Source organism: Pan troglodytes, chromosome 3 (assembly GCF_028858775.2).
Source record: "Pan troglodytes isolate AG18354 chromosome 3, NHGRI_mPanTro3-v2.0_pri, whole genome shotgun sequence".
Taxonomy (NCBI): Eukaryota; Metazoa; Chordata; class Mammalia; order Primates; family Hominidae; genus Pan; species Pan troglodytes.
Genome location: NC_072401.2, coordinates 42,343,494 through 42,370,675, shown reverse-complemented (window position 1 = coordinate 42,370,675; position 27,182 = coordinate 42,343,494). Strand labels below are relative to the sequence as shown.

Below are 27,182 nucleotides of genomic sequence, written 5' to 3'. Positions count from 1 at the left end.
TCCCTCCCCTAGCCACCCACCCCCCAATAGGCCCCAGTGTGTGATATTCCCCTCTCTGTGTCCATGTGTTTTCATTGTTCAGCTCTCACTTATGAGTGAGAACATGTGGTGTTTGATTTTCTGTTCTTGTGCTAGTCTGCTGAGAATGATGGTTTCCAGCTTCATCCATGTCCCTGCAAAGGACATGAACTCATCCTTTTTTATGGCTGCATATTATCCCATGGTGTATATGTGCCACATTTTCTTTATCCAGTCTATCATTGATGGGCATCTGGGTTGGCTCCAAGTCTGCTAATATGAATAGTGCTACAAAAAACATACATGTGCATGTGTCTTTAGAGTAGAATGATTTATAATCTGTTGGATATACACACAGTAATGGGACTGCTGGATCAAATGGTATTTCCGGTTCTAGATCCTGGAGGAATCGCCACACTGTCTTCCACAATGGTTGAACTAATTTACACTCTCACCAACAGTGTAAAAGTGTTCCTATTTCTCCACATCCTCTCCAGCATCTGCTGTTTCCTGACTTTTAAATGATCGCCAATCTAACTGGCGTGAGATAGAATCTCATTGTGGTTTCGATTTGCATTTCTCTAATGACCAGTGATGATGAGCTTTTTTCCATATGTTTGTTGGCTGCATAAATATCTTCTTTTGAGAAGTGTCTGTTCATATCCTTCACCCACTTTTTGATGCAGTTGTTTGTTTTTCTTGTAAATTTGTTTAAGTTCCTTGTAGATTCTGGATATTAGCCCTTTGTCAGCTGGATAGATTGCAAAAATTTTCTCCCATTCTATAGATTACCTGTTCACTCTGATAATAGGTTATTTTGCTGTGCAGAAGTTCTTTAGCTTAATTAGATCCCATTTGTCAATTTTGGCTTTTGTTCCCATTGCTTTTGGTGTGAAAGTCATGAAGTCTTTGCCCATGCCTATGTCCTGAATGGTATTGCCTAGGTTTTCTTCTAGGGTTTTTATGGTTTTAGGTCTTACGTTTAAGTCTTTAATCCATCTTGAGTTAATTTTTGTATAAGGTATAAGGACAGGGTCCAGTTTCAGTTTTCTGCATATGGCTTGCCAGTTTTCCCAGCACCATTTATTAAATCGGGAATCCTTTCCCCATTGCTTTTGTCAGGTTTGTCAAAGATCAGATGGTTGTAGATGTTTGGTGTTATTTCTAAGGCCTCAGTTCTGTTACATTGGTCTATATATCTGTTTTGGTACCAGTACCATGCTGTTTTGGTTACCGCAGCCTTGTAGTATAGTTTGAAGTCAGGCAGCGTGATGCCTCCAGCTTTGTTCTTTTTGCTTAGGATTATCTTGGCTATACAGGCTCTTTTTTGGTTCCATATGAAATTTAAAGAAGTTTTTTTTCTAATTCTGTGAAGAAAGTCAATGGTAGCTTGATGGGGATATCATTGATTCCATTAATTACTTTGGGCAGTATGGCCATTTTCATGATATTGATTATTCCTATCCACGAGCATGGAATGTTTTTCCATTTCTTTGTGTCCTCTCTTATTTCCTTGAGCAGTGGTTTGTAGTTCTCCTTGAAGAGGTCCTTCACATCCCTTGTAAGTTGTATTCCTAGGTATTTTATTCTCTTTGTAGCAACTGTGAATGGGAGTTCACTCATGATTTGGCTGTTTGTCTATTATTGGTATATAAGAATGCTTGTGATTTTTGCACATTGATTTTGTATCCTGAGACTTCGCTCAAGTTGCTTATCAGCTTAAGGAGATTTTGGGCTGAGATTATGGGGTTTTCTAAATATACCATCATGTCATCTGCAAACAGAGACAACTTGACTTCCTCTCTTCCTATTTGAATACCCTTTATTTCTTTCTCTTGCCTGATTGCCCTGGCCAGAGCTTCCAATACTATGTTGAATACGAGTGGTGAGAGACAGCATCCTTGTCTTGTGCTGGTTTTCAAAGGGAATGCTTCCAGCTACTGCCCATTCAGTATGATACTGGCTGTGGGTTTGTCATAAATAGCTCTTTTTATTTTGAGATACGTTCCGCCAATACCTAGTTTAAGGTGAGAGTTTTTAGCATGAGGTGGTGTTGAATTTTATTGAAGGCCTTTTCTGCATCTACTGAGATAATCATTTGGTTTTTGTATTGGTTCTGTTTATTTAATGGATTACATTTATTATTTTGCATATGTTGATGCATATGTTGAACCAGCCTTGCATCCCAGGGATGAAACCAACTTGATGGTGGTGATAAGCTTTTTGACATGCTGCTGGATTTGCTTTGCCAGTATTTTATTGAGGATTTCTGCATCGATGTTCATCAAGGATTTTGGTCTGAAATTTTCTTTTTTTTGTGTGTCTCTGCCAGGTTTTGGTATCAGGATGATGCTGGCCTCATAAAACGAGTTGAGGAGGAGTCCTTCTTTTCCTATTGTTTGGAATAGTTTCAGAAGAAATGGTACCAGCTCCTCTTTGTACCTCTGGTAGAATTTGGCTGTGAATCCGTCTAGTCCTGGGCTTTTTTTTTTTTTTTAGTTGATAGGCTATTAATTACTGCCTCAATTTCAGAACTTGTTATTGGTCTACTCAGGGATTCAACTTCTTCCTGGTTTAGTCTTGGGAGGGTGTGTGTGTCCAGGAATTTATCCATTTCTTCTAGATCTTCTAGTTTATTTGCGTAGAGGTGTTTATATTATTCTCTGATGGTACTTTGTATTTCTGTGGGATCAGTGGTGACATCCCCTTTACCATTTTTCATTGTTGTCTATTTGATTCTCCTCTCTTTTCTTTTTTATTAGTCTGGCTAGTGGTCTATGTATTTTGTGAATCTTTTCAAAAAACCAGCTCCTGGATTCACTGGTTTTTTGAAGGGTTTTTTGTGTCTCTATCTCCTTCAGTTCTGCTCTGATCTTAGTTATTTCTTGTCTTCTGCTAGCATTTGAATTTGTTTACTCTTGTTTCTCTAGTTCTTTTCATTGTGATGTTAGGGTATCGATTTTAGATCTTTCCGACTTTCTCCTGTGGGTATTTAGTGCTATAAATTTCCCTCTAAACACTGCTTTAGCTATATTCCAGAGATTCTGGTACACTGTGTCTTTGTTCTCATTGGTGTCAAGGAACTTATTTATTTCTGCCTTAATTTAGTTATTTACCCAGTAGTCACTCAGAAGCAGGTTGTTCAGTTTCCATGTAGTTGCGCAGTTTTGAGTGAGTTTCTTAATCTTGAGTTCTCATTTGATTGCACTGTGGTCTGAGAGACTGTTTTGATTTCTGTTCTTCTGCATTTGCTGAGGAGTGTTTTACATCCAATTATGTGGTCAATATTAGAATAAGAGTGACAGGGTGCTGAGAAGAATGTAAATTCTGTTGACTTGGGGTTGAGAGTTCTGTAGATGTCTATTAGTCTGCTTGGTCCAGAGCTGAGTTCAAGTCCTGAATATCCTTGTTAATTTTCTGTCTTGTTGATCTGTCTAATATTGACAATGAGGGGTTAAAGTGTCCCACTATTCCTGTGTGGGAGTCTAAGTCTCTTTGTAGGTCTCTAAGAACTTGCTTTATGAATCTGGGTGCTCCTCTATTGGGTGCATATATATTTAGGATAGTTAGCTCTTCTTGTTGCATTGAACCCTTTACCGCTATGTAATGACCTTTGTCTTTTTTGATCTTTGTCGGTTTAAAATCTTTTTTGTCAGAGACTAGGATTGCAACCCTGCTTTTTTTTTTTTTTTTTTGCTTTCCATTTACTTGGTAAATATTCCTCCATCCCTTTATTTTGAGCCTATGTGTGTCTTTGCACGTCAGATGGGTCTCCTGCATGCAGCACACCAATGGGTCTTGACTCTTTATCCAATTTGCCAGTCTGTGTCTTTTAACAGGGGCATTTAGCCTGTTTCTATTTAAGGTTAATATTGTTATGTGTGAATCTGATCCTGTCATTATGATGCTAGTTGGTTATTTTGCTCATTAGTTGATGCAGTTTCTTTATAGTGTCAATGGTCTTTACAATTTGGTATGTATTTGCAGTGGCTGGTACCAGTTTTTCCTTTCCATATTTAGTACTTCCTTCAGGAGCTCTTGTAAGGCAGGACTGGTGGTTATAAAATCTCTCAACATTTGCTTGTCTTTTCTTCTCCTTCGCTTATGAAGCTTAGTTTGGCTGGATATGAAATTCTGGGTTAAAAATTCTTTTCTTTAAGAATGTTGAATATTGGCCCCCACTCTCTTCTGGCTTGTAGGGTTTCTGCAGAGAGATCTGCTGTTAGTCTGGTGGGCTTCCCTTTGTGGGTAACCCGACCTTTCTCTCTGGCTGCCCTTAACATTTTTTCCTTCAATTCAACCTTGGTGAATCTGATGATTATGTGACTTGAGGTTGCTCTTCTCGAGGACTGTCTTTGTGGTGTTCTCTGTATTTCCTGAATTTGAATATTAGCCTGTCTTGCTAGGTTGGGGAAGTTCTCCTGGATAATCTCCTGAAGAGTGTTTTCCAACTTGGTTCCATTCTCCCAGTCACTTTCAGGTACACCAACCAAATGTGGGTTTGGTCTTTTCACATAGTCCCATCTTTCTTGCAGGATTTGTTCATTCTTTTTCATTTTTTTCTCTAATCTTACCTTCATGCTTTATTTCATTAAGTTGATCTTCAATCTCTTATATCCTTTCTTCCACTTGATTTATTTGGCTATTGATACTTGTGTATGCTTCACAAAGTTCTCATGCTGTGTTTTTCAGCTCCGTCAGGTCATTTATGTTCTTCTCTAAACTGGTTATTCTAGTTAGCAATTTCTCTTACCTTTTTTCAAGGTTCTTAGCTTTCTTGCGTTGGGTTGGAACATGCTCCTTTAGCTTGGAGGAGTTTGTTATTACTCACTTTCTGAAGCCTACTTCGTCAAACTCATTCTCCGTCCAGTTTTGTTCCCTTGCTGGCGAGGAGTTGTGATCCTTTGGAGGAGAAGAGGTGTTCTGGTTTTTGGAATTTTCAGCCTTTTTGCACTGGTTTTTCCTCATCTTCGTGGATTTATCTACCTTTGGTCTTTGATGTTGGTGACTTTTGGATGGGGTTTTTGTGTGGACATCCTTTTTGTTGATGTTGATGCTATTCCTTTCTGTTTGTTAGTTTTCTTTCTAACTGTCAGGCCCCTCTGCTGCAGGTCTGCTGGAGTTTGCTGGAGGTCCACTCCAGACCCTGTTTACCTGGGTATCAACAGCAGGGGCTGCAGAACAGCAAAGATTGCTGCCCGTTCCTTCCTCTGGAAGCTTCATCCCAGAGGAGCACCTGCCAGATGTCAGCTGGAGCTCTCCTGTATGAGGTGTCTGTTGATCCCTGCTGGGAGGTATCTCCCCATCAGGAGGCATGGGGGTCAAGGACCCACTTGAGGAGGCAGTCTGTCCCTTAGCAGACCTCGAGCGCTGTGCTGGGAGATCCGCTGCTCTCTTCAGAGCCAGCAGACAGGAACGTTTAAGTCTGCTGAAGCTGTGCCCACAGCCGCCCCTACCCCCAAGTTTTCTGTCCCAGAGAGATGAGAGTTTTATCTATAAGCCCCTGACCGGGCCTGCTGGGCCTTTCTTTCAGAGATGCCCTGCCCAGAGAGGAGGAATCTAGAGAGGCAGTCTGGCTACAGTGGCTTTGCTGAGCTACGGTGGGCTCTGTCCAGTTCGAACTTCCTGATGGCTTTGTTTACACTGTGAGGGGAAAACTGCCTACTCAAGCCTCAGTAATGGTGGTCCCCAACCCCCACCCCCCCAACACACACCAAACTCAAGCATCCCATGTCAACTTCAGATGGCTGTGCTGGCAGCCAGAATTTCAAGCCAGTGGATCTTAGCTTTCTGGGCTCTCTGGAGGTGGGATCTGCTGAGCTAGACCACTTAGCTCCCTGGTTTCAGCCCCCTTTCCAAGGGAGTAAAAGGTTCTGTCTCACTGGCATTTGAGGCACCACTGGAGTATGAAAAAAAACTAGTCTAGCTAGCTTGGTGTCTGCCCAAATGGCCGCCCAGTTTTGTGCTTGAAACCCAAGGCCCTGGCGGTGTAGGCACCTGAGGGAATCTCCCGGTCTGCGGGTTGTGAAGACCATGGGAAAAGCGTAGTATCTGGGCTGGAATGCACCATTCCTCACAGCACAGTCCCTCATGGCTTCCCTTGGCTAGGGGAGGGAGTTCCCCAACCCCTTGCACTTCCCCGGTGAGGCAATGCCCCACCCTGCTTCGGGTCACCCTCCATGGGCTGCACCCACTGTCTGACCAGTCCCAATGAGATGAGCCAGGTACCTCAGCTGGAAATGCAGAAGTTATCCACCTTCTGCATGGATCTCACTGGGAGCTGCAGACAGGATCTGTTCCTATCCAGCCATCTTGCCCGCCACCCCCTAACTGGCTATTTATTTTTTAAAGACAGGGTCTTGTTCTTGCCCACGTTGGAGTGCAGTGGTATAATCACAGCTTACTGTAACCTTAAACTCCTGGGCTCAAATGATTCTCCTGCCTCAGCTTCCTGAGTAGGTCTACAGGCACACATCACCCACCATGCCCAGCTAATTAAAAAATTTTTTTTGTAGGTACAAGGTCTCACTATGTTGCCCAAGGTGGTCTGAAATTCCTGAGCTCAAGTAATCCTCCTGCCTCAGCCTCCCAAAGTGCTGGGATTCCAGGTGTGCGCCTGTACCAGGCCTGCTATTTCCTTAAAACATGTGTGCCTGTAGTCCCAGCTACTCAGGAGGCTGAGGCAAGGAGAATCGCTTGAACCTGGGAGGCGGAGGTTGCAGTGAGCCAAGATTGCACCACTACACTCCAGCCTGGCGACAGAGTGAGATTCCGTCTCACAAAAAAAAACAAACGGTTCTTCCCTTGGCTTTCTTGACACTCCTTGATATGGTTTGGCTCTGTGTCTCCCACAAAATCTCATCTTGTAGCTCCTATAATTCCCACATGTTTTGGGAGGGACGCAGTGGCAGATGACTGAAGCATGAGGGTGGGTCTTTCCCATGTTGTTCTTGTGATAGTGAATGAGCTCACGAGATGTGATGGTTTTTAAAAATGGGAGTTACCCTGCACAAGCTCTATTTGCCTGCTGCCATCCATGTAAGACATAACTTGCTCCTCCTTGCCTTCCACCATGATTGTGAGGCTTCCCTAGCCACGGGAACTGTAAGTCCAATTAAACCTCTTTCTTTTGTAAATTGCCCAGTCTTGGGTATGTCTTTATCAGCAGCGTGAAAAGGGACTAATACACTCCTGGTTTTCTTTCTACTTTTCTCCTTACTCCTCCTCAATCTCCTCTGCAGGCACTTTTTCCTCCACCTTTTTCTTTTTTTTTTTTTTTTTTTTGAGACAGAGTCTGGCTCTTTCGCCCAGACTGGAGTGCAGTGGCGCAATCTTGGCTCACTGCAAGCTCCACCTCCCGGGTTCACACCATTCTCCTGCCTCAGCCTCTCGAGTAGCTGGGACTACAGGCGCCCACCACTACGCCCAGCTAATTTTTTGTATTTTTAGTAGAGACAGGGTTTCACCGTGTTAGCCAGGATGGTCTCAGTCTCCTGACCTCGGATCACAAGGTCTCCCAAAGCCTCCACCTTTTTCTTAATGTTAACATTCTTCAAGGAATTTTTCCTGAGGACTTTCTATTCCTGATACTATATATACATACATTCCTCAGGTGATCTTTACTTTTATGGCTTTAGTTATCATCTATATACTAAAAACTATCAAACCTCTAACTCAGATTTCTCTCCTGAGCTTCAGACCAATATATATTAACAATAACACTTCTTAAGTACGTATCTTAGAGCAGGTACTATGTTAAGCACTTTTCACACATACATCCCTCCAATGAGAAAAGCTATAATCACTATCCCTGTATTACTGGTGAAAAGAACCCTGTTGACTCTCTCCACCTGGGTGCCCTAAACATACCACCAGCTCAAAAATGAACTCATCCTTTTCTCTGCTCCCACCCTGCTCCTCCTTCCAGTACTCTCCTCAGTGAATGGTACATTATTTACACAATTGTACAGCCAGAAACCTGGTCACTATCCTTGAACATACTTTCTAAGAAGTTGAAACTGTCTATGTCCATCTGTACCACCACTATTGTAGTTATGACAGCATTATTCCTTGTCTGTATTATAAATGTCTTCCTCTAGTTTAGTGTCCCTCCAATCCTTAAAGAATTATGTATTATATCTTTATATTTTCATATCCTATCACACTATCTGATACATATTTTACATATATATTTAAGAATAAAAGAACTAATGAATTATTGAATGATTTCATACATCCTAAAATAGATTAGTCAGAAAAACAGACAAAAGGTGAACAAAACAATAGGAATCAAGAAGATAGAGGGAAAAAGGGGAAGGCAAGGCCGGGCTCAGTGGCTCACACCTGTAATCCCAGCACTTTGGGAGGCCGAGGTGGGCAGATCACGAGGTCAGGAGACTGAGACCATCCTGGCCAACGTAGTGAAACCCCATCTCTACTAAAAATACAAAAATTAGCTGGGCATGATGGCGCGCACCTATAATCCTAGCTACTTGGGAGGCTGTTGCAGGAGAATGGCTTGAACCCGGGAGGCAGAGATTGCAGTGAGCTGAGATTGCGCCACTGCACTCCAGCCTGGCGACAGAGCAAGACTCTGTCTCAAAAAAAAAAAAAAAGAGGAGGCAAAAATAACAAGAACAAATAATTATGTTCTTCCAAGATAAGTGGAATAAAGATAATAAGCACAAAGATATTCTTCAGTAGCTGTAACCCAGGTTGGTTTAGCTAACTTCTTTAAAAAAGCCTTCTATCAACTCCAATAAAAACAAGAAAGGATTTTCAGGTAGCAACTATTCTTAGATCTAACTACATCAAAAATATACAGAGAATGAGCATGGTTATCTATATGAATTCATGCTCTTTCCCCACCACTTTACTGACAATAATAAAGACTTATTCAATTTCCTCCTAAAACAAAATAAACCTCAAACTCTATAGCTAGCTACCATGTAATAAATTTACATATTTAAGGATATACATATTTAAAAGAATATATTCTATTTCACAAAGTTTATTTTTCAGTACTTACATGCAAATTGCAACCATCACCACTTTTCCTGGTCCCTTAAAAAACACTGATGCTGTTCTGGAGCGTGGCTGTAAAAAAACAAAAACTTTTTTTAATACCTCCAAAATTTTGCAGAGAAGCACCATAACTGGTAGCTTTGACAGACCAGAACATTTTCCTCTATCAAAACTTCTGAATTAGATTTACTTATTTTTCTCTAGAAGTTCTTGTTTAGAAAGTGGAAAGATTAAAACCAAAAGCATATCTGGGTCTCTTTCCAGAAACTTGTTTGTTTTGTTTCCTTGTAATTCATGTCCTGCCTACTTCCAGAAAGGATCTGAGCTGGCTACATAAAAACTAGTAATAAAGTAGAAAAATGCACTGTGCTGAAATTCATATGCTCTAAGAATGTGTGAAATCAGACACCCAAAATTCTGTATTGACCTGCCTTCAGAGCTAAGAGAAGGAACTACACAGGGATAAACCTTGTCCATGTGATCTCAACTTTTACTTCGATTTGTAAGCCATAAACTCTGACTATGGGTCTAGATTTCTGAATTATACTGTTTATTGATAACAAACAGAATGTATGTTTTATTAAAATAAGAATATATTGTATTATTTGGATGAATAGAGAAAAAACTCAATGAAATTATTATGGGAACAATAGAATGCTGCTTACGGTGAAAAATAAGATTTCTTTAGAAGAAAGGTTTGGGAACTCATGGGAGGGGCAAAACAGGGAAAGGAAATGAGATCTTTAAGATCAGAATAAGAAATAATAAGAAAAATAAGGAAAAAGATTCACTCGGCCCAAACCACTCTAATAAAGAAGGCTGTAGAAAACGGGAAGATGTGTTGGTAGAAACTAGAAATAATGATAAGGCCCAAGGAACTCTAACAAGAGAATAAAAATCTAGAAAAACAAGAGATCACAAGGAGCCAGGATCCACAACCTGCTTGGGAAGCTTCCTGTAAAAGCTACTCAAAAATTCCATAATCAGGCCGGGCGCAGTGGCTCACGCTTGTAATCCTAGCACTTTGGGAGGCCAAGATGGGCAGACTGCTTGAGCTCAGGAGTTTGAGACCAGTGTGGACAACATGGTAAAACCCCGTCTCTACTAAAATACAAAAAAATCAGCCGGGTGTGGTAGTGGGTGCCCGTAATCCCAGCTACTCAGGAGGCTGAGGCATGAGAATCTCTTGAACCTGGGAGGCGGAGGTTGCAGTGAGCTGAGATCGTGGGCAACACAGCAATACTCTGTCTCAAAAATAAAATAAAATAAAATATTAAAAAATTCCATAATCAGAGCAATTGGAGAACTGCCCCTTTTTGAAGACCAGGACAGCAAAATGTTAGAAATTAATGAAACTGGATAGCCAATATCTATTTTTTCTATTTTTATATATCTTTGAGAACATTCACAATAAACAAGGTTCTTTAATATTGGGACAAGTACAGAAAATTTGGATAGATTTCAGAGAGAACTACCAGGAAAAGGAGCATAAATTGTTCAAAGCATTATTGGTGCATTTCAAGGTGATACTATTGTGGAGTTAAATATATTAAGCAGAGATAAAGGTACTTCCAATTCTCTGAAGTACTATATCAAGAAACCCATGAATTAGAACTAGAAGGGAAGGCATGGGAAAGTAGAAATGTATTAAAGGGGAAATTATTATATAAGAAATTAAATACCAGAGGAGCAGACCCAGAACACTGTGATTTCATATATCTCATTATTGGAGTTCTCATGAGATAAGAATATATTGGAAAAACAAGTGTCTGGGTCAGAAATAACAAAAAAAAAAAAAAAGAAGGCATTTAATTTTTGCAAACAGGATTAGCCCTATGTTTTAGAGAAGGAAAGCAACCATCTTCAGTGAGAGAACAACCATTCCTAAAGGGAATAGGGGTACAGTAGAGGGAAATGAAATACTAGTTTTATCCTAATGTCCCAGCAATAAAACGTTGTAATAGCAAAAAAAAAAATCAATTCAAAACATGGAATATTCAAAAGCTGACCAGTATTAATCTTCTGAAGTAACAAAGATTTCATAAGTCAACAGCTACTATTAGAAAATCTGGTGAGGATGATTCTCCATGTGAAACAGATGTGAAGGCGAGGAGTGAATCTTCCCAGGAGGCAGGTCTCACCAGCCTAAGTTATCCCAGCACGAGAGGCAATGGCAATAGCCCTTGAGGCATGAGAGTGAAAATGCTGGCTCATAAGACATATGAAGGCTCTACCAGAGGAGAGTCCACATCTTCAGGGCAGTACTGGGGTGCCAGAAATGCAGGGATCAAAGGGGAAATGGAAATTAAGAGGTCTTGAAGATAATAAATGGAAAAGGAAAGCATATCAAATAAGATTTGGCTAAAATTATCATCACTGCCAATGTCTAAACTTTGCAAAATGGGTGCAATGTCTCAAATGCCACCAGAGAGAAGAAAATGTGCATAGGTAGCCTTTTATCCAAATATGACATTAACTTCTTGATAGGAGATTCCTCCCAGCCAAGTTTAAATGGAAAGTCAACTTGGCCATAGACTGCTTGGCATCTTAAAGGTGCTGGGGACTTTGGTAAGTCATTTCAGTGGGGTGGTGGGGTTGAAAGCCCAATTGGATTAGGTTCAGGAGAAAATAAGAGGTAGAACAGTAGAGGCAAACTTTCTACATGTGTCCCAATATTAATTTCCTTCTAGTAGGAAGGAAAGCAGAGTATTTTGTCACATGTGTAGATAAGTTAGTAAATTTGGTGATGAAAAGATGAGGTGATGAAAAAGATGAGGTACTTTTATGAAATTACACCTATTTTTTCAATAAAATATGAAACAAAGTCAACAGCTGAAGAGTAAAGAGTGAGGCTGTTGGGAAGAAAGAAAAAGATACGTAAAAGCTATTTCAAAGAGTGGGAAGGTGAACATACTCTGTAAGTTTAGTAAGACTGTCAAATAATATTGAGTATCCATTGATTTTGTATAGTCATGTAAGGAAGAAAGAACAACCACACTGGCTGTGTAATTTTCTTCTCCAAGGGCTAAGCTTCTTGGATACAAGCACAGAGTTGGCAGTCTGAATGTTGAACCAGAGTTAGGAGCAGAAAGAGAGAGGCTAAAGAAAATTAAGAGTGTGTATGACAGATATAAATCTCACTAAAACCTAAGAAAATAAAGTCTTCCTCATCTATATCTACATGCTTAAGGTTCATAACATGGTTATGACTTTAAAGAAAACTTATGTACAAATGTTTTAAATTTCAAGAAAATCAGGCCGGGCACGGTGGCTCACGCTTGTAATCCCAACACTTTGGGAGGCCGAGGCAGGTGCATCACCTGAGGTCAGGAGTTCAAGACCCGCCTAGCCAACATGGTGAAACTCTGTCTCTACTAAAAACACAAAAATTAACTGGGTATGGTGGCATGCCTGTGGTCCCAGCTGCTCGGGAGGCTGAGGCAGGAGAATTGCTCAAACTCGGGAGGCGGAGATTGCAGTGAGCCGAGATTACACTACTGTACTCCAGCCTGGGCAACAAGAGCAAAACTCTGTCTCAAAAAAAAAAAAAAAAAAGGAAAATCAGACGGAAATGAATGAATTGACTATAATTCAGTGAACTACAATGTACTCAAGAAAATCTTAGATTGAGATCACAGACATGCTAGAATTTTACAGTGGACTGGTATTAGAATTTTGCTGTGCAACACAAACACACACATTACAAAGATATCCTTACCTTGGTATTTCCCAAGAAATCTCTGTATTCTCTTAATATTTTTTGGTTTCTAAATAGCCCTGTAAGAATAACAAAATAAATTTAGGTCATAGATATTCTTACCAGTCACAGTTTAGATTAACATGATATTCTCTTCAGGACTATGTTAAATATGCACTACTAGCTAACAGCAAAAATATTAAGTTATAAAAAATTTGGATTTGTAAACTGATTAAAAAATGGGGAGAGGATTTCAATAGACATTTCTCCAAAGATTATATAGAAACCACCAACAAGCATATGGAAAGATACTCAACATCACTAATCATCAGAGAAATACATATGAAAACCACAATGAGATATCACCTCACATCCATTAGGATGGCTACTATTAAAAAAACAAGAAACAGAAAATAACAAGGATTGGCAATGTGTCAAAACTGGAACCTTTTTGCACTGATGGTAGGAATGTAAAATGGTGCAATTGTTATGGAAAAAAATATGAAGGTTCCTAAAAAAAATTTTAACATAGAATTACCATATAATCCAGGAATCCTACTTCTGGACATACGTCCAAAGAATAGCAAGTGGGGCCTCAAAAAGCTATTTACATGCCCATGTTCATAGCAGCAGTACTCACAACAGTCAAGAGGTGAAGCAACCCAAATGTCCATGGATGGATGAATGAATGGATAAACAAAATGTGGTATATACGTATGATGATGGAGTATTATTTAGCCTTGAAAAAGGAAATCCTGTCACATGCAACAACATGGATAAACCTTGACGACACTATGCTAAGTGAAATAAGCCCATCTCAAAAGGACATACACTGTATGACTCCACTTATATGAGGTATCTAAAGTATTCAAATTAATAGAAACAAAAAGCAGAATGGTGGTTGCCAGGGACCGGGGGGTGGCAGGGAAATGGGGGGTAGTTATTTAATGGGTATAGTGTTTCAGTTTTGCAATATGAAAAACCTCTGAAGATCTGTTTCACAACAATGTGAATATACTTACACACTTAGGAACTGTACCTTTAAAAATGGTTAAGATGGTAAATTTTGGGCTATGCGTTTTTTACAATAAAAAAGGAGGCAGGAAAATCTGGATTTGCAATGAGATAAAGACAGTTTGGTAAGATTCTTTTCTCAATATTACCTTTATAAAAGTTAACTAAGCCTGATACAAAAACAAGTCCTTCATTTTTACCTCAAAGTTGAAAAATATGAGAGAGTATTTTTCTATTACTGTGTTTTCTCAAATTTTTGTATTACAAAAAATTCCTTTAACTTTTATTTACAAGGCCTCTCATGGTATCGTTTTAATAGCAAAACACTAGAAACGTCCTATGGGCGAATGATTGAATACATTACGGTATATCAAAAAACAGAGTATTATAAAATAAATGAAAAAATGTCTTTATTTACCGCTATAGCATAGTCCTCATGACAGAGTTAAGTAAAAAAAGCAAGAGCAGCCAGGCACGGTGGCTCATGCCTGTAATCCCAGCACTTTGGGAGGCCAAGGCGGGCGGATCACAAGGTCAGATCATCAAGACCATCCTGGCTAACATGGTGAAACCCCGTCTCTACTAAAAATACAAAAAATTAGCCAGGCATGGTGGCATGTGCCTGTAGTCCCAGCTACTTGAGAAGTTGAGGCAGGAGAATTGCTTGAACCCAGGAGGCGGAGGTTGCAGTGAGCCAAGATCGTGCCACTGCACTCCAGCCTGGGCCACAGAGCGAGACTCCACCTCAAAAAAAAAGCAAGAGCAGAAAGTATGTATAGTATGCCTTATTTATGAAGGGTATGGCGTTTAATACAAATATGTATGTTTTTTTTTTAAATATTATTTTTATTTTTAAATTTTTGGTAAGGAAAATGGTCTCGCTAATGTTGCCCAGGCTGGTCTCAAACTCCTGGTCTCAAGTGATCCTCCCACCTCAGCCTCCCAAAGTCCCAGGATTACAGGCATGAGCCATGGAGCCTGGCTTTATTTTCTTATATTTTAAGTATTAAAAAAAAACCCAAAAACTTTAAAACAGTTACTTATACAAGAGAGAGGACTTAGAGTGGAAAGGACAGAGATGGAAGCTAGAGTTCTCTGAAATATCTGTTCTGTAGGTTTGACTAAGAAATCATGTAAATTTTTAGGCAATTATAAAATAAAAACAAAATTATTTTTAAAAATCAGAAGCAAAATGAAACAAATGAGCCTAACTGTATATCTACTGATGATATTTCTATATAGAAAAATTTTAAGTGACTTTAACACACAGAAATTGAACTATACATCTCTAGTGGGATATATATACTAAAGATAAAAAGAAAAGCAAAGAAATCTTAAATTACATTGTTAGTATTAATACTGCTATTTGAAACTACACTTTATTCTCTGTGTGTGTAGAGACATAGAATAAATCAAGTATGTAATTACTTTAACTTGATTTTATTTTCCAGTAAAAAGAAAAGTGGCTCCTTTTAGAAATAGTTGATTACCAACCCAGGACAGGAAACGTACAAGATGAATCTGAAATATATTATTCCTGAAAGTAAGGACGCCATGATACTAGAGTTATGACAAAGGGACTTAGGAGCCAACTGAGGTGCTTCCATTGACCAACATTAGAACAGTTTGAGCACTGCTACTTTGTTCTTTCCTTGCATATCTTCTTCTCCCTCTTCCCTCTTCCTTGATCTTCCTATCCCACTGCTCCCCTCCTGGTAATGAACTCCTATACTCTCAAGAAACTCTCTCCATCCCTTTTCTTCCTGGGTTATTGACCATAATTGTCTCACAATTTCCACTTTGAAATTTTGCCAACTCATCTGGAGAAGGAAATATTGTCATTTCTAAGCCTTGGTCCTGTGCAGAACTGAGATAGTCAAATAATTTAGAATCCTCCTAAATATTTATACTCCAAGGCTTCTAGTTACATCCTTCTAGTTTCATGGCTTCTTTCCAGGTTACTAATAACAAGAATAAATAAAATGGGGTGGAATCCTAACGAAACCATTGAAACAGGGTTGGCAAACTTTTTTTGAAGAGGGCTGGTGACATGGTTTGGACCTGTGTCCCCATCCAAATCTCATGTCAAAATGAAATCCAATTGTTGGAGGTGGGGCCTGGTGGGGGGGTAACTGGGTCATGGGGGTGAATTCTCATGAATGATTTAGCAATATCCCTCTTGGTACTGTCCTCACGACTGGTGAGTTCGTTCTCATGAAATCTGGTCATTTAAAAGTGTGAGGCACCTCCCCCATCTCTCTCTTGCTCCTGCTATGTAAGATACCTGTTCCATCTTTGCCTTCCGCCAAGACTGGAAGCTTCCTGAGGCTCCCCAGAAGCTTCTATGCTTTCTATATAGCCTGCAGAACTGTGAGCTAATTAAACCTCTTTTCTTTATAAATCACCCAGTCTCAGGTATTTCTTTATAGCAATACGAGAACTGACTAAACAGCTAGATAGCAAATATTTCATGCTTTGGAGGCCAAGAGGTAATATAAAGGACATGATGAAGGTATAGCAAGAAATAACTACAAATTTCCATGAAATTTTTTGACAAAATTTAAAATATAATAAAAATATGTGAGTGCAATTCTTTGTAATACAGGTCTACTAATGAGAAGAACAGAATTCTTTTTGGGGGGATAGGATAAAATATTTCACTTAATTGGGATTCAGTTAGTATTCCTTATCATCAAAATTAATTGCAAATGTTCATCTATTGATGATGATCTGATATTTTACTATTTCATATTCAAAATCTTATAGATAGGTACTGCCAAATGCTGATATAAATCTATAAACATAATTTTAAATAACTATATTCATTGCTTTGAAAGCATTTATAGAATTCTATGAAATTCTTGTTGATATTTGCCTTTTAGCATCTTCTTACATTGACGACTAATCACTTCCAATTGAAGTCAGGAGAAAGCTGCTCAACTGCACTATTTAATGGATTTTGAAATATGTAAATTTCCTCTGCACTTGCATGGAAATCTGAAAAACACTTCTGGAACTATAGGTTGGGCTTGGAAAATATATCTGCTGCAGATGTCTTCTGTTTTTGTTTTTTTTTTCATATATTCATTCTTTTATTGCCCATTGTTTTAACTTGACTGAATACATGATCAACAAGAGCACTGTACTCCTGGCAATTATTAGAACATGGACTTTGCATAGTAGAAAACATTTTACACCAGTCTATGGGGTACTGCATTGCTTTGTATAAAGTTCAAAATAAAGATTTATTTTCAAACAAGTGACTGTGGTTTATTTCATACACTACACTTTTTCTTGCAGAAAAAAATAAAACTGTACAACTGCATAAATAAAAAATTCTTCCACCATGAAAATGGTTAAAACACTCATAAAGACACACCATCAGCATGATGCCTCCAGAAAGGAAAAAAGGAAAGTAAAAGAAAATGTACAAAGCAAATTTATTAGGCCTGTCACTAGCCAAAGTGATGGGCAAATCCAGATGTCAGACACAGCTTTAGAACATACTAGAGGACAAGGGAAGAGATGTCAAGACAGCATTCAAAACAAGCACAACACAACCCATCACCTTTTTGTGTTTTTCTGTAGTGTCACTTAAAATTTAAAGGGCAGTTCCCCCATGACAAATCCCTGTCCCATTCCCAGGAGAAAAAATAATAATAAAGTAAGACCTAACACCACAGGAAAAGACTATAGAATATGTTAAAGATGCTCATTAATGGGCCATTATCTTTGAAAGAGCCCCCCCCAAAAAAAAGACCATGCCAGTTTTATTTCCATTGAATATTTACACCTTGGACAGCAAAACCTGCTCACATAAAGTACAAAACAGATACGATAACACATGGCTTGAAAAAGGACCAGAGTATGCACCTATAGTACTATACATTAAATAAAATATAGGAGGCAATACTTAGGGGCCAGAAACACTGCTTACAAGTCACTTATGGAATCACAATTTACAGTAAAAATGAGCACATCCCAAGGCTCAATTTTTCTTTTGTCATTTACAGTAGAATATTTTGTTGCTATTGCTACACTTTAGTTTACATTAATTACATTCTAACCGATTAAATGCAGAAAGCAATGTAAAGCATATAGATTATGCTTTAAGTGTAGGTCCCATACGTATGACAGTTTGTTCAAGACTAACAGGCTTTTGTATCTTTTTTTAAACTTATTAAATGGCTAGCGGGAAAGATTTGTGCTTGTGATCAGCTCTTAACTTCAATTTTTACATCAAAGGATCCCTGAAAACCATCTTTCTCACTGTGCCCAATGTTCTCACCATCTGCTTTACACTAGGCAAATTTCAGTGTCCATGGTAAGGTTGGTGAACTGTACAGCAAGCAGGGGCTGCAGGTATTTGGGCTGCAGGAGTTTGCCATAGTAGGGATAATTCTGCAGAGGAAAACCAAGGTAGGTGCCCAGTCCAAAATACTCCACATTTCTATTTTTATCCTTATCTTCATCTTGCTAGCCAGTGCACTGAACAGGAAACACAGATGCGTTATACTTCATCACTGGGTAAGTCTCCAAGGACTCATTCTCGGGAGACTTAGGTTTGAAGCCTAGAACTCACTTGAGCTTTATAATAACATGTGGTTTGCCCTCTTCGTAGCTGTAAGTTTTGTCATTTAATCCAGAGCAATTTCCCAGCCACTCAAGCTTGAATCTGCAGACCTTTCGCTCACCTCATTCTTGATTAAAGTCTCCTCGTTCTTTGGGTTCACTGGGCACATTGTCACAATTTTCAAAAATCATGTCATCCTTCTGGGCTGAATCTTTGTACTTTTCCAGGAACCTAACTACGTTCAGCACATATGCCACACAGTGCTTGGGATCATTAGGATGAAAGGCAATTTCAGTCTTCTGGATCTGAGAAATCTGTGTTAATCCTGGTGGGGTCCTGATATGTGGTTCTGATATGTGGGTTTAAATTCACTGATGGTGAGCAGCACCACTTGGATGATTCCGATGAAGATGCCAGTCAGGCAGCCATAAAATATTATGTAGAATAGAAGGATCTTAAACCAACTGCCACCGGTCCTGCCTAAAAACTCCTTCTTCTCTGAGTTCCAGAAGAATTTCTTCCAACTGCCCTCCTCATTGGCTTTCCTGCAGGTCATGGCAACAGCGGGTCAGCAGCTGCCGCAGTCGGAAGGGTGGGCGGCTTCGGGGCACGCCCTCGTGTTCTCTGAGGTGTTGCTCATTGTCTCTGGCCTGGCTCTCTGCAGACAGGACACACCACTGCCACTGCGGATCTGAGTGCTTGTGTTAAACTTTTAACAGCATGGGAAGTACATAAAGCTGACTGACATTACTTTGATTCAAATAATGTATCTACTGTTGAAATGACTTCACAGCAGAGTAAGTTTTGTATTTAAGCACTGTTTTCCCCTGTAATTTTACACTGAATGCATTAAGAAAAATAACGTCTACAGCAAAACCTAATTTTCTAAGCCACTCAGTGTTTGATAATAGTGGTTGACAGGTGGGTCTTCTTATTCAGAAAAATTTCCATTTTGAATTTTTCAATCCTGAGCTCAAAAAATGGCAGTAAAACTGCTAAACCACTGAAATGCAGTGTAGAAGGACAAGTCAGGATTATCAGCTTCTATTTCTTTCAGTGGTTAAGTCCACAAGTTCAAAGGTGATACTATTGGTTCAATAGCAAACGAGATTTAAGCATTTTCCACAAAGTTCCTCCTCATGACAAATATTTTCTGGGAAGTATCTACTAATGAAAAGGCTTTAAATATCTTATGTTTTCACAAACTTTATAAATTTGTCCAACTAAGGCTTTTTCTGCTCCACATGTATTTTTACCACCATCATCTATATAAGACATCTTAGCAGATTCCACATCAGGTTTACTGAATTAGTATTTTCACATCTTCTTTGAAAATATTCTCACGTGGCTGGGCGCAGTGGCTCATGCCTATAATCCCAGCACTTTGAGAGGACAAGGAGGGAGGATCACAAGGTCAGGAGATGGAGACCATCCTGGCTAACATGGTGAAACCCCATCTCTACTAAAAATACAAAAAAAATTAGCCGGGCATGGTAGCACGCACCTGTAATCCCAACTACTCGGGAGGCTGAGGCAGGAGAATCACTTGAACCCGGGAGGCGGAGGTTGCAGTGTGCTGAGATCATGCCACTGCACTCCAGCCTGGTGACAGAGTGAGACTCCGTCTCAAAAATAAAATAAAATAAAATAAATTCTTGCCTGTGGTTGTTCCACATACACTATTCACAAAGGGTAATTCTCCAGTCTCTTCAAACTCAGCACTGACTCCTCAAATAGTATTGGTACACAGGTCAACTTATCAAGAGCCAAGGAATATCATTCAAAATAATTTGCCTTGCTTTTTAATTGACTACTGATGTATGTCCTCAGTGTCCTCAACTCCTGAAGCAACTAGTCTTGCCTAAAGACTACTAGTCCTGGATACATTTCTTCAGCTGCTTAAATTAAACAGGACTTAATTTACTTGCCATTAGAAACCCACTTTCTTCGCTTGACTAATAAGCCACTCAAAAACCAAACTTTGGTTGCAGCCTCATTTTCATTTTCTATTTTTGTGAACAAATTCTGCTGTAATATATTCCATCTTAAATTCTCTAGTTTTTCTGATTGTTACACTCCTGTGAGTTGGGAATACTGTGATGATTGATTAATCTAGTAATGTCAACATATATTGTATTCTTTTAACTCAGCTATGGTGTCACTGCATAGTAGACACAGTACTTTGCCATCTAATTCAATAAAAAATAATCCATGCTCAACTGTGACTTAAAAGCACAACACTAGATGTCTACTTTTCTTACTCACCAGACAGGTATGCACTCATACTAAAAAAAAAAAAAGGTCATGTACAAGGATACCTATGACATTTGAAATACTGCTGAATTATAACTGTTACTGAATTGTAACTGAGTAGCAGTGCAAAGTGACAGGAGCACCACACGCGGTCTCTGTCGGAGCTACTCAACTCTGCTGTTGGTAGTGCAAAGGCAGCCACAGACAATATGTAAATAAAAGATCATGGCTACGTCCCAATAAAATTTTATTTGTGGACTCTGAAATTTAAATTTCATTTAATTTTCATCTGTCACAAAATATTGTTACTCTTTTGCTTTTTTGTCAGTCATTAAAAATATGAAAACCACTCTTGGCTTATAAACTATACAAAAACAGGCAGCAGACCAATTTGTTCCACGGGCCATAGTTAGCCAACTCTGGCTACTGAAGACAGATGCCATAACACCGGCAAAAGTTATTTATTAAGAGCCAGGGACATAGGTTGTTGTAAGCTATCCAGGAAGCCATCCTCTATTAAAATTGATTACACTAAGATCCAAAACTATAAACAAAAAAACCCCACAGAATTAATAGGTAAATTTAGAATTAGACTTCTAGAAATAAACAGTTTGTGGACACTGACCCTGATGTAGAATGCCAAGGGACCCTTTATGCTCTCTTTGGTTAAAGGGCCTTAAATTAAAAATAGGGTGGTAAGAAAGATTAAAATGAACTGGCAGTTAGTTCATGTTGGAAAAACTAAATTGCAATGCACTGTCAAGAAACCAAAAGAGAAGATGAAAAAAAAAAAAAAAAGGAACAAACTTAGGGCTTTTAACAGCCATACAAGGCAAAATTTATTAACTTCTCAAATCCTAAGCAAGTGCAGTCCCTTTCTAATACTAATAAAAATCAGTGTCATTGATAAGAAGTATGAACACTAAAAAATAAATTGTTCTATCAAACCAGAAAGGGAATAGCAGCAATGATATTCTTCTGAGAAACCTCACGATGCTTAATAAAATCTGTTAGTCGTTTAACAGATAACAATAAAGTCAGCCTGATTATCAAAGAAAAATATGTATACATTTTTCATAAATACTAGCACATCGATCTCTACTTTAATCCTGATACATTACCATATATAAGTGCCCAAGAGTAAAAGAACTATATAACTGCACTGGCAATATCTAATTCCCCAATGGAATATGCCCTATCTGATTGCATCCTGTGTTAGTACCTGTATTACCTATGAAGAAACTCAATGGAAACCATTAACTGAATAGTACACCAGAATTTCCAGGACTATCCGTCCCCAGTATGTATTTCTTCCATTGAAAGTAAATACTTCACTTCTGTTAATTTAAGTGCAGCCCTCTTTATAATATCTGTGGATTGTCAGCTAGACACGGTGGCACACACCTGTAGTCCTGGCTACTCAGGAAGCTGAGGCAGGAGGATCACTTGAGCCCAGGAGTTCAAGGCTATAATTCACTATGATTGCACCTGAGAATAGCCACTGTATTCCAGCCTGGGCAACATAGTGAGACCTCATCTCTTAAAAAAAAACAGATGATCGCCAGGTGCAGTGGCTCACGCCTGTAATCCCAGCACTTTGGGAGGCTGAGGCGGGCGGATCACGAGGTCAGGAGATCGAGACCACGGTGAAACCCTGTCTCTACTAAAAATACAAAAAATGAGTTGGGCGCGGTGGCGGGTGCCTGTAGTCCTAGCTACTTGGGAGGCTGAGGCAGGAGAATGGCATGAACCTGGAAGGCAGAGCTTACAGTGAGCTGAGATTGCACCACTGCACTCCAGCCTGGGTGACACAGCAAGACTCTGTCTAGAAAAATAAAATAAAATAAAAATAATCAACAACTTTTTCTGAGGCCAAAAATCCTTTGATACTAGGATTCACTGTCTCCTTCAAACTTTTGAAAATGCCAAACCAATGATTTAAAGAACTTGGATTTTACAAGGAAAACTATACTTATTCAACAACTAGATGATTTAATATTATATATTCCAGGTCACACAAATATACTCCTTATTCCTCCTGACTAGGTTAGCTGAAAAGAGACATACTATTTTCAGTTTTGTCAAGAAAAGGAATCATCAACAGAAGGTCAATCACTTGCTTTGTCAGAATTAAAGCTATTTGAGAACATCCTAGACCTTCAACCAAAGGGCAAATGAGAGGATTACTAAGACTGACAGCTTACTACAGGCAATGGATAGTTAACTTTTCTAAAACAGTTCAACCATCACCATCACATGAACTGACTAAAACAAACATCCTGACCTTTTAATATATACTGGAATATTTATAAATAAAATGATATAATGTCTGGACCTGGTTTCAAAGTAATCCAGTAGAGTGAAGGTTAGTGAGAGGGATATACATTAAACAAGGCTGGCCATGTGTTGGTAGCTGTAAAGCCAGATGATGGGCATTAAAAGGTTATTATGTTTTTCTCTGCACTTCTGAATATGTTTGAAATTTCCCTACTAAAAAGAGGAGAAACCAAATTTCAAGATAGACTGTTAGAAAATATTTAGAACATATGAAACTAACTTGGTTAGATTTTGGTTAAAATCCACCAAAAACTTATTTAAATCAATTTTAAGAGACACACAATCTAATAGAAAAGTGAACAAAACATATAAAAATTATTACAGAAGAACTAAGAAAAACCACTATACATAGAAGATAACCTCAGTAGTAGTCAGAGATATTCAAAATTAAACGAGGTACCATCTGTTGCCCATCAAATACACAAAAAAGTTAAAATCTTGTTAATATCCAGCATGGGCAAGGGTATGAAAAAATAGTCTCCCTCATACACTGTGATTGTAAATGTAAATTGGTACCATATTTCCTTCAGAGAGTAATTCTTTAGGATCTATCAAATTTTTAAATGCCTATGCCATTTGATCCTAAAATTGTATTATTAACACTCAATCCTATGTAAATATTCACAATTATCTCACGTTAAAAAATAAAAATATTTATTGATGTATTCTTTCTAACAGTGAAAAACTGAAGAACATAAATCTTGCTACATCCATACAATGGGGTACTATACAACTGTTAAAAAGAATGAGGTAGATTTCTATATGTAGATATGGAAAACGGTTATGATTATACCACTATCTATAAAAAGCAAGATGTACAATATGTATGGTATCACCCCATTTATGTCTATGTTGCCCAGGGTGGTCTCAAACTCCTGGGCTCAAGTGATCCTCCCACCTCAGCCTCCTGAGTAGCTGGGATTACGGGCAAGTAGCTGGGACTATAGACATGTGCCACCACACCTGGCTCCTAAGAGTCTTACTTGCATATACATTTCAAACACCAAGCACAGCTTCTTGTTCATAGCGGGTATTGGATAAATATCTGCTGAATTAATTAATGTAGCTGAGTTAATAGACCTTTCTGTAAAAAAGTAATTGATATGATTTGGCTGTGTGTCCCTACCCAAATCTCATCTCGAATTATAATAGCCATAATCCCCATGTGCCGAGGACAGGCCATGGTGGGAGGTGACTGGATCATGGGGACGGTCTCCCCCATACTGTTCTCATGATACTGAGTTCTCGAGATCTGATGGTTTTATAAGTGTTTGACAGTTCCTCCTACACACACGCTGTCTCTCGCCTGACACCATGTTAAGATGCGCCTGCTTCCCCTTGCGCCATGATTGTATGCTTCCTGAGGCCTCTCCAGCCATGCGGAACTGTGAGTCAGTTAAATCTCCTTTGTTTATAAACTACCCAGTCTTGGGTAGTATCTTTATAGCAGTGTGAAAACAGACTAATACAGCAATTACTTCCTATTCTATCACTTTTATAACAAGTATAATCTTTAAATCATAAGTTTTGATAGTTATATGTCTTATAAAAATGATAAACTGTAGCTTCTCTTCCTCTCATCATCTTCAAAAAGCTATACAGGAGAAAACAAAAATACAGTTCCTGTTTTTGTGAAATAATTGAATCCCAAAACGGAAACTAGCATTTGCTGGAAGCAACAGAGCCTAGGCCAACAGGTATGCTAGCACTAGAGAGTTCTTACAGATACAGTTCTCACCTACAAGTTATTTTTCAATTAACTTGACTTTAAATTGAATATACTTACTTTCTCTGTATTCTATTTCTGCTTCCTTACGCAATTTTTTCTCTCTGGCAAGAGCTTCAGGGCTTCCCCAAACTTCCAAAGATCTGTGCATACACACATGGTCACCACAATGAACAATTTTAATGACTTTATTGACATCACATTTAAATCTAAATTCTCTAATGAGAATCTTACAACAAAGTGTAAGGTGCTTTCGGAGAAACATAAAGGACTTAGGAACTTTTCCAAATGAAATCTAAACAACTAGAGTAAATTCAACAGCAAATTTTCTTACACATTATGACATATATTTAGTTAAGGAGTACATACTAGTAACTCACAAATAAACAGATTTGCAAATACAAAAATATTGTTTTTAAAAAGTCATTTAAAAAATTCTGACTCTGTCTAAAATGTATTTTTATTAATCCAAAATTTGGCTTGCACTTTTATTCTGAAAGAACTATGTTCTTACTTTGCTTCCACATCTGATCTCAAGTATACAGTAAAAGACTCAGTATCTTCATGGGGACTTCGTCGTCTGATTTTTCGAAGTTGTTCTAGATCACTAGAGAAAGAAACATGTTGCATTTATTCAGACAAAGTGCATATAGTTTATATACTTAAAGAGGATTACTAAGGGCAGATAAAAGCAACAACACTGATCCCTATCTTAGAGAAATATTGATGTGAATGGCTTTTAAAGATCAGTTTAAAGATGACATTTTGTATACAAAAAATAGAGACAGTGAAAAAAAATTACTCTTGATGCTCAGTGTAGACACCACAATATAATATGTAGAGATTCACTTCCCTCACCAGTACTTGTATTTGTATCTGCTATGGGCACACCACTGCCATCTCTAATATATGGGGAAAAAAAGTGAAAAGTTAGGTAATGCGTGGTGGCTCACTCCCAGCGCTTTGGGAGGCCGAGGTGGGTGGATCACCTGAGGTCAGGAGTTCGAGACCAGCCTGGTCAACATGGTGAAACCCCATCTCTACTAAAAAAAATACAAAAATTAGCTGGGTGTGGTGGTGCCTGCCTGTAATCCCAGCTACTCAGGAGGCTGAGGCAGAAGAATCACTTGAACCCGGGAGGCAGAGGTTACAGTGAGCCAAGATCACGCCACTGTACTTCAGCCTAGGAGATAAAGCAAAAAAAAAAAAAAAAAAAAAAAGTGAAAAATAAGCAAGGTGCGGTAGCTCACACCTGAAATCCCAGCACTTTGGGAGGCTGAGGTGGGTGGATCACTTGATGTCAGGAGTTCGAGACTAGACTGTGCAACCTGCAAAACCCCGTCTCTACAAAAAATACAAAAAATTAGCCAGGCGTGGTGGCGCACAGTCGTAGTCCCAGTTACTCAGGAGGCTGAGGTGGAAGAATCACTGGAGCCTAGGGAGGTAGAGGCTGCAGTAAGCCATGATTGTGCCACTGCACTCCAGCCTGGGCAGCAGAGTGAGACCCTGTCTCAAAAAAAAAACAAACAAAAAAAACGAAAAGAAGAAAGAACATGGATTAGAATATCATCCCTCTACTTAAGAATTTAAGTTAAAAATTTACAGTCATTATTTGTTTATATGTAGATTAATACTAAGTGGTAATATCCATTCAAAGGAATGATGTCATAAAGAGTATGTGTCAATTACATGTTATTTATTTTCCTTTCTCTTAAATTCTGAAAGGCTTATATATTCATCAAGTCACTGCTAAATAGTCATTCTATATTTAATCATGGATCTTCCTATGGAAATTTTGTTAAAGCAATGAAACAATCTATAAATAAAAAGTCTGTGACTATGTAATGTTATCAAGTTCTAGAAATTAAACCTAGATTTAAAAAACATCAATAACCATCATGTTAGTAAAAATGTATGGATCAGCTTTCAAAAGATATATATTCTAGTTCTCCCTGTCACTGACTCACTTAAATGAGTTGGGTCAATCACTAACATCTTGTATTATGCTCATCCTGGTCTATTAAAGTGGAGACAGCAATGCCTAATCCACTTAATTCACAAAATTTGTGTCAGAACTAAATCAACATTATAATTGGTTGTTGATGTAATAGTTATAAAAGTTAAAAATTATAGGAATACCTATTTCTTGATATATACCAAAGTGGCTGTGACAATGAGGAAGACTGAAAAAAAGATAGATCATCTGATTTCTCTAATTCGTGCACAAAGGAGGGAGAAAAGTTTAAATCTGTGACTAACATCATTTCAATAAATATAAATATGAGAAAATTAATAATAACAGATATTGGAAAGTAGTAAAAATAATTTATACTCAACAGAAATCAGTTGGGAGCATGAACATAAATTTAACTCACTAAATTAAGTACTCAACTCTGCTGGCCAAAAAACCAAAACAGTCAAACATACAAATACGCAAATGATCTTATTGAGAATTCTGTCACATACCAATGACTTAACAATTTAACTCCTAAGATTCTTGTGTGATGGAAAGGTTTTGAAGAATTTACCATTGTGGATTT

General features: G+C 38.5%; 1 protein-coding gene and 1 pseudogene across 1 annotated transcript in view; both read right to left on the bottom strand.

Moving 5' to 3' along the window:
- The window catches only part of SLC30A9 (solute carrier family 30 member 9), a 96,769-nt gene that overhangs the window by 39,354 nt on the left and 30,233 nt on the right, over nucleotides 1–27,182 (bottom strand). Inside the window, exons 5-8 of the mRNA XM_003310277.4 lie at nucleotides 25,157–25,249; nucleotides 24,703–24,785; nucleotides 12,761–12,819; nucleotides 9,047–9,114 (exon numbers count right to left, since the gene is read on the bottom strand). Coding sequence (XP_003310325.2) covers nucleotides 9,047–9,114; nucleotides 12,761–12,819; nucleotides 24,703–24,785; nucleotides 25,157–25,249 — 303 coding nt within the window. The remainder of the gene's footprint in view (nucleotides 1–9,046; nucleotides 9,115–12,760; nucleotides 12,820–24,702; nucleotides 24,786–25,156; nucleotides 25,250–27,182) is intronic.
- LOC134809876 (sodium/potassium-transporting ATPase subunit beta-1-like) lies at nucleotides 17,873–18,978 on the bottom strand (annotated as a pseudogene).